Source organism: Gavialis gangeticus, unplaced genomic scaffold (assembly GCF_001723915.1).
Source record: "Gavialis gangeticus isolate Ggan-Ray unplaced genomic scaffold, GavGan_comp1, whole genome shotgun sequence".
NCBI lineage: Eukaryota > Metazoa > Chordata > Crocodylia > Gavialidae > Gavialis > Gavialis gangeticus.
The window spans coordinates 107916-116030 of NW_017728990.1; the positions used below are offsets into that span (position 1 = coordinate 107916).

Genomic DNA, 8115 nt, shown 5'->3' on the forward strand with positions numbered 1-8115 from the left:
TCCTAGAGAAAATGGCACTGACAGCATCCCCTGTCAAGATTCCCTCCCACCAAGCCAGGATCTGTAACTGGTGGGCACTGTGAAGGGTAAGCACCTATGCCAAGCCATAGCACCCTCGACCACCACAGCCAGGCTAGCACTGGTAGCACCACTTAGGCCATGCCAAGAGGGTATCAAGGGACACATGCCTACCCATCCACCCAGAAATAGGAACAGGCCCCTCCCGGCCCCTACTCACTCCTCTGCCACATCATCATCCTCCTCCCCAGGGTTGAATGACTCATCTGGAAGAGAAAGCATACAAGTCAGTCCAACTGCTGGGGGTCATGGCAGGCTGGGCAGGAGATACACAGCAGTCACCCAGCACTGGAAGCTCTCAGGAGGCTGGGAAAGGACCAAATAAAGAAGACAGGACTTCCCCACTCCTCACCACTAAGACTGAGTCAATAGTCCCAACCACCCACGGCAAGGAGGCAGAATCTCCCAGGTCTCAGCTAGCGAGAGCTCTCAGCTGCAAGGAGAGGAGCACTAGGAAGCAGCCAGCACCAATGCTGCTGCTGCCTCACCTGCCCACCCTACCCAGAGGCAGGGCCCTCACCTGTCTCTTCCCCAGACTCATCGCTGCTGTCATTGGCATTCTCCTCACGGATCTTGCCCTCTTCCTTCATCCTCTCCAGGTAGGCATCATGCTGGTCCTCATCTGAATCAGCATATTCATCGTAGCTCTGCTTGATGTCCTGAGGCACCATGGGGAGGCAGTGAGTGCTGCTCTCCACCCTTTCCCCCTTCCCACCCTCAAAGAGGGGCAGACAGACACTCTCCTCCCCACCCTAGCATGCGGAAAACCTAGAACTACAACTCCCAGCATGCTCCTGGGCACTGCCCTGACCCTAGGAGTCAACTCCACGCATGGTGGCCCCAGCGCTCTGAGCAGAGGCGGCATGCAGTCCACAGACGAATGTCAGCACATGTCCAGTGTGCCCCTCGCTCTGGGGACGGTGTGGGGAACACCAGTGGTGTGAACTGGGGTAAGTGAAGCCCACTCAAGGGGGAAAGCAGGGAGCAACAGCCCCCCCTTCCCTCTTATGGCTCATGCATGGTTATGGGGGTTAGTAGGGATCACCACAGCCATGCACAGGAAACCTGCACCAGGAGGAGGAGGAGGAAGAAGAGGGGAATCGGACGGACCTTTTTCTTCTACAAGGGCAAGGAAAGAAGAGAAAATGAAATAGGGGCCAAATCTGGAGCAGAAGAAAGAAGCCCTGGCCCAGCCCAGCCCCTCCCCCATGCACCCCTGGCCAGTTGGGGAGCAATTCCAGAGCAGTAGTGGGAAAGGGGGGCCAGGCCAACCCTGCCATCCCTGCCCCCACCCTGCCAGTACCTCCTTGTGTCCTCGGTTCTTGATGTTCAGCTTCTTGGCATTGACAAAGTCAAAAAGCTTCCCATACTCTTCCCTGCAGAACCAAACAGCAGTCACAAGGCCAGGCCCAACACTCCCCCAACCAACACACCACTGGCAGGCCTACAGCATATGTGGGGCACAGCCAACTACCTGAGGGAGGAGGGCACTGTGGCAAGGGAAAGGAGCCCATCCCAGGAGGCATGGGACATCAGTAATGAGTCACCCAGGGAGCTGGAGGAGGGGGCAGCTGTGAGGGAATGGAAGAGGATGGCTGCTTGTGCACCTATAGGATCTCAGCAAGCTGTTGGCATTTGGGTGAGGCACAATCACCTCTCTCTGCTCCTGAAGATGTACCACATGCAGTGGTGGCTGAAGAATGAATGGATGCTGGGACAGGGGTAGGGAAGCTCACCGTTCTATGCTGCTGAAGGTGTACTGTGTGGCCTGCTTGGTCTCAATCTCAAAGTCAAAGGAGCGGGTGGTAGTGGTCCCACGGGCAAAGTTGACAAAGGAGATCTCGTCGAAGCGGATGTGCACAGGGGGCTTGTGCACATAGATGAACCCACGCTCCAGTGGGTACAGCAGCCCTGAGCTGGCCTTGTAGGAGCAGGTGATGCACTGGGCCCCTGAGTGCCTGTGCAGGCCAGGGAGGGGACACACAGCTGGGTTATACACATAAAGCGTCCATGTGCAGGCACTTGCACACAGTCCAGTCATACAGGGGCTATCCCCACTCTCCCCAAACACTCGCATGGTCAGCCACAGCAAGATAAGCAGCCTCAGCTGTTGGCACTGAGGCAGAAGCCCTCCCCCTCCCCCATCACATTTGAAACCCTTCTCACAGGCATCTCTGTGTCACAATGTTAGAAGAGAGAACTTAGTACCACTGCCTTGGGCAGCTCAGCTTATGGACCATTGAAATCTCTCCCAAGGGGGCAGCTCTGAGTCTCCTCAGAGCAAGAGTGGGCAAAAATCTGGCCCACAGGACCCCTAAAAAATTTAGAAAATATTTATTTGCTCCTGGCTGCCTGTCAAAGACAACAGGCACTGGGCAGTAGAACCCAGGAAGAGCTAGCAGCAGGAGGCAGGAGCCCAGCTACACCCACCCCCACCTATTTCCCCACTTCCTGCTCTCACCCTGCTCCAGCACCACATGGTACTCCTGGCTTCATGGCCAGACAGGGGAGCACAGGGCCCTGGTGGTACAGGGATGCGTGCCTGCACGTAGGCAGGGGCAGAGTGTGCGTGTTCATGTGCACGTGGGATTTGCCCTGTCCGCATACCCCACCTTCACACTGCCATACACAAACCCCAGCCACCCTCCCTCTACACAGTCCCCCAAGAACCCCATACCCACCCACCCCCTACATATCCACACCCACATGCTCACAGCCCCCAACAAACCTATACCCACCCCCCACAATATACAAGTGTAAGATTTCAGTTTAAACTACTGTGCAATCACTTGTATGCACACTACACAAACACATGTAAACCAACGCAAAAATGGTTTTTGAAATCAAATTAATGGATGTTGTACATGTTTGCTTTTTAGAATATAATTTGGTATTTTTCTGGTTCCAAGATGGCAAAACCCCCCACTGAAAGTAGTTCTGGGAACGTGGGGAGGGACTTCTGGTGGCAAAGATCAGAGCTTAGGGGGCGGGATTTCCAGTCCCAAGATGGCAACCAGGCACAGGGCACTTATCAAGGGGCGGGGCTACCCATGCAGCCCTCAACAGCTTGCTAAAAATCGGTAAGCAGCCCTCCGCCTGAAATAATTGCCCACCCCTGCCTCAGAACCAGTCAGTCCTACCTGACCTGGGACAAACTGAAACCAACACCCCCTAGAAAGAAGTTATACAGACCATTCCCTGTCCTCCTATGCTAAGCATCCCCTGTACTCTGGGGCCAGACCAGAGTCAGTCTCAGAGTCAGGCAAAGCCTAACATCCCATTCCCCATAACACTGGGTCTTCCTGCTGCAGGGTCCAACACCCACTCCCCAGCACACACTATGCCTCACCCCTGGAAGTTGCCAGGTACAGTGATCTTGCGGTTCACTAGCGCTTTCATGACCCGGCTGACCATCTCGTACAGGGAACCGGACATATTCTTTGTGAGCCGGCCCTCAAATCGCTTCTCCACCTCCTCCCTAAGGGAGGGAACAGAAAGTCATCAGTAAGAAGAGAGGTAAGCCTGAACCCACAGACACCCAAAGAGGCCCAGGAGATTTTGTACCAACAGAGAAATCAGATCACAAAGAGGCCTCAGCACATGATAAAAGCAGGACCAGTGAGAAGGCTAGGGGAAATAAGACAACCACATCTGCTCCCAGAACACCAACAGAATGATGGCCTGGACATATGGCCGGTTAACACCAATATAAAATGCCACTAGTGTCCAGACCACAGACTATAAGTGATCTCTGGACAGATGCTGCAGTAAGCACTATTACAGTGCCTCACCACAAGGTGTCAGGGAAGGATGCCACAGCCAGTTTGCATTGAACCAACTGCTACGCTGGGATACCCGAGGACACAAGACATCTACACCAATATATTTTACTGAGGTTTTCCCAGAATAGGATTCCCACACAGGATTATAGTATATTACACCAAAGTAAAGGGGGGAAAAGGGGTGTCCACACCTTTCTTCTAGCCTCCACACATCAAAAGGCCACCCCCCAAACAGCTCCAAAAGAGTCTGTGAATCAGAGCCATATGGGTGAGGATCGCTAGGCTCTTGGACCAAGCAGTCAGGGTCCTATAAGACTGATGAAAGACTGAAGCTTCCTGCCATAAACAAGGTAAAAGCAGCAGGAGCAGACAGACTCTGGCTGGGGCACTAGGCAGGGCTGCAAAGTGTGGGGGAAGGATGCTCACTCATTCATGTTAAGAGTCAGAGAGATGTCCTCATCCTTGGAGAACAGCAGGATCAGGAAGTGGTAGCGCGTCTGGCCCTGCTTTATTGGAGGGTCCAAGCTGATCTGGAGAAGCAGCCAAGTACAGGATAAGGTGAGGGATGTCCACAGTCCTCCTATTCTACCCCCAACCCAGAGCCCAGTCAGTCCCTCCCGACTTTGGGCCAGACTGAAAACCAGTACCCGCAGAAGGGGAAAGGCCCCATGTCCTTCTCACAACTCTCTTGAGCTGACCGGCATCCTTTTTGCTCTGTGGTCAGACTGGAGCCAGAGTCTTCTGGAAGAGCAAAGCTCAAAATTCCATTCCCCACTATGCTGCGCCAAACCCCTATTTCCACAACAACACGAGGGCTCCTCCCTCTTCACCAGGCTCTCCACCCCTATCACACCCCATATCCTGACACAAGGAAGATTTACTGGGTCTTTGAAGATAGTTCAAAGTTTAGAGACCAGGGGATGAGCTGTCTGCACTCTGGGAAAGGAGAGCTGCTCACCACAAAAAACATCTGCCGCTGGTCCTTATGGGGCAGTAAGAAGAGCCTCAGCACAGTGGTGTAGGGAATCTTATAGTCAAAGGTCTTGCCATGCAGATGCAGAAAAGTGGGGTAAATGCGGATATCATAGCGACCACGTGGCGTCAGGCACTGCAACTCCCGGAATATGCAGATGGCGTCCCCAGTTGCTTGGATGACATCTGCCTTGGACAGCACGTTCTGGGCAAATGCCTATCACATACAAGGGAAAGGAGGAAAGGAAGTGGGGTTAGCGGAGGCTTCCCCTCAACCCCTGCCCTGCCTGCCAGCCCTCCTGGCCTGCACGTACCTCCACAGGGTCCACGCCATCCTCCTGTGTGGGAGGGACGTAGAAGCGCACCTCCATGAGGGACACCTCAGCATCATCATTTTGATGGAACTCCAACGTCACTTCATTCTTGCCCGTTGTGCACTGTGACACGTTGCTGAGAGGGATCTCAAACACTGGCTGCTCCCCAATGTCAAAGGAGAGAAGCTGGCCTGCACAGAGCAGCGGAAACCAAACAGATTGGCAGGAGTCACCAGACTGCCCCACACGGTGGGGGATCCCAGCCAGCGTCCTCGCATGAGCAGGTTCAACCTTTCATTGATCTTTTCTGTTCAACCATGGCCAAAAGCAAAATGCCTCTGCACAAAAGGGCAGAACAACAGGTTCCTCTCTCTCAGCTTCACTCTTGCCAGCATGCATCATTTGCAGGTAGGACCAAAATAGTTTCACTGCAGCACCACAGACGTGCCCCAATTCTACTCCCTCCCATCCAACTTCTCCCCAGCTCACCTCCAAACCGTACAGTTCCCCAGTTCCACCCTTTTACACATAGGTCCTTCTCTGCCAGTTCCAGGCGATAGTGGGATTTAAAGAAATCTGAGAGTTTGTCAAACTCCTAAGTGGGAGAGAAAACATAGATGAAAAGTGATTATGAACCTCTGGCTTGAGCCATATCCCTTACCCCAACTCATATCAAAGCTCTAGACTTCCTTCCTCTCCAAGAGGACAGACTAATGTTAGTACCCCAGCAATGCCCCTGGCGTGATGACAGAGCAGCTGAAGGAGACTCCAGCAGGAATACTCATCCAGGAGGTAGCCTGGTTGTAATTTGTAGTGCTTACCGAGAAGCACAGGGTAGACCAGAGGTGGGCAAAATGCAGCCTGCCATTCTATCCGGCCCCCGGAGCCCATAAAAAAATTCAGAAAATTAATATTTATCTGCCCCTGGCTGCCTGTCATGCGGCCCTCAATGGCTTGCCAAAACTCAGTAAGTGGCCCTTCGCCCGAAATAATTGCCCACCTGTGGGGTATTATATTGAAGGGACAACAGGGAGGAGATGTTACCAGTCCTGAGTCTTTGCTGGACAGTTCATAGGGGAGAGAAACAGGCTCAGAAAGCACTGGCAGCTAACACAGAAAAGCTGAGAGCCAACGGTCACAACAAACTGTATGGTCCAGGAAAAGGATGCACAGACGGTAGGAGGGGGTGCATGACTAGAACCCAACAAGATGCAACACTCATGAGAGCATGAGCTGCACTGGAGCTACACGCCTAGCATCCAGCAAGAAGCTAAGAGACCATTAGCTCATCCTCTTGAGAAGACAAGAGGTCTCCCACACTAGGACACCAGCTGCCACCTCTGACCCTGGTCACTATCACAAGAAGGACTCACCGATTCCCTGAAACCATCATACTTGTAGACGTGGCCATTTTTGGTAAGCAGTTTGAGACCATGGCCCAGCGCTACACGGCGCCAGACACCCTCTGCCAGCTCTGAAGCCTGGATGTTGTCCACTTTGCCTGTCTTACTGTTCTTGAAGATCACACCTTGGCGACTCAGGCGCAACCGCCCATCATTCTGGCAGGAAGAAACACAGAGGTTGGGGGGCAGGAGCCAGAACCTCCCCCACACAGGCCGTGGCCCATGTGCAAGATATGAACGAAGTGGACAGAGCCAGAGAGCACTCCCTGAATCACTTGTAGAAGCCAACCATCCTCCTACATTTGAGCCAAGGAGGCCTCACTACCGCTTCTTTTGAAAATAAGACTGTGTGCATCTTGCAGGTCAGATATAACATACCAGCAACCCCCACTCCCTGGGCAAGAATCAACCATTCCTCATCCTCCAACAATGACTCCCACAGGAGCTCCATGGTTTGGGACACAACCAACCAAACTGACACTGTGTGCCCTGCATTCACACCATTTTGGCTTAAAAAACAACTGACCATTTGAGACAAGAACCCTGCTCAGCTGTATTTCACAGGCACGTGAGTCAGTTGGGAACATTTGCGGGAACTGCGGCCACACATTCAGATGTCCCAGGACTGAGATAAGTTAGTTTATGAAGCTTAAATCCCTGCACACATATGTGGTCAACCAACAAATGGACACACCTCAATCTTAAGTTTCTCATGCAAACCAGATCTCATGCTGCAAATCACCCAAGTCATGGACGCCTCACACAACCCCCACAACCCAACTCAGAAGCTTAGGGCAGGAAGTTATGAGTCCTCCCTTCCCCAGATAAAATCCCGGTTGGGAACGCAGGCAGGTTTCTGGGACTAAGGCCCCAATCCCCTGGACAGCCTCAAAGCCCCTTTATTACCCCACAGATGCTAAACCAAACAGGGTCCAATCACATTGTGCCTCCTCTGAAAGTAAGCCAGCCCCAACCCCAGCCCCGATCACTGGTGTCAGCATGGACTCCAGGATGCTACCTCCCTCCAGATAAACGGGGAGAGGATCTTCAATTTAAGGGCCTGACACAGGGCAAACCTCCTGAGCCTTAAGCACACAGTAAAAGGAAGGCAGGCAGGAAGCTGGGCCATACGCCCCAGGCCCCTGCACCAGGTGCCATGTGGTACCCCCCTCCATTGCGCCCTGCAGCTGTCCAGCTCGGCCTGGGGGAGCCCCGGGGTCCCCCGCCCCCTGCCACGCTCACCATGGACCCCTTCACCTCCTGGTAGATCTCGTTGAACTCCAGCGTGTCGGCCATGGCGGCTCCTGTCCCCTCCGGCCCGCGCCCGGCTGGCAGGGCAGCGCCTGGGGCGCCTCGGGCGGCGGGACCCGGTGGGGAGGACGCCCAGGGCGGTTAGCGCCCCGCTGCAGCCGGCGAACACCGGTCGTCGGCCGAGCCGGAGGCACCTGGCGGCGAGAAAGTAGGGATGAGCCCGGGGCGGCCCCGCGGGGGGGCAAGGGAGCACAGCGGGCCCCGCCCCCACCCGGGGTGCGCGGCACGCGGAAGGCAATCCCCGCTCCACCCGCT

At 54.3% G+C, this 8115-nt stretch overlaps 1 protein-coding gene across 1 annotated transcript in view; it reads right to left on the bottom strand.

Annotated features, from left to right (window-relative positions):
* SSRP1 (structure specific recognition protein 1) overlaps positions 1 to 8115 on the bottom strand; it is a 21580-nt gene that overhangs the window by 8353 nt on the left and 5112 nt on the right. The window contains exons 2-12 of the mRNA XM_019514507.1: positions 7792 to 7994; positions 6520 to 6705; positions 5636 to 5741; positions 5147 to 5337; positions 4819 to 5049; positions 4287 to 4390; positions 3428 to 3556; positions 1815 to 2036; positions 1382 to 1454; positions 599 to 737; positions 239 to 284 (exon numbers count right to left, since the gene is read on the bottom strand). Coding sequence (XP_019370052.1) covers positions 239 to 284; positions 599 to 737; positions 1382 to 1454; positions 1815 to 2036; positions 3428 to 3556; positions 4287 to 4390; positions 4819 to 5049; positions 5147 to 5337; positions 5636 to 5741; positions 6520 to 6705; positions 7792 to 7845 — 1481 coding nt within the window. The 5' untranslated portion in view covers positions 7846 to 7994. The remainder of the gene's footprint in view (positions 1 to 238; positions 285 to 598; positions 738 to 1381; positions 1455 to 1814; positions 2037 to 3427; positions 3557 to 4286; positions 4391 to 4818; positions 5050 to 5146; positions 5338 to 5635; positions 5742 to 6519; positions 6706 to 7791; positions 7995 to 8115) is intronic.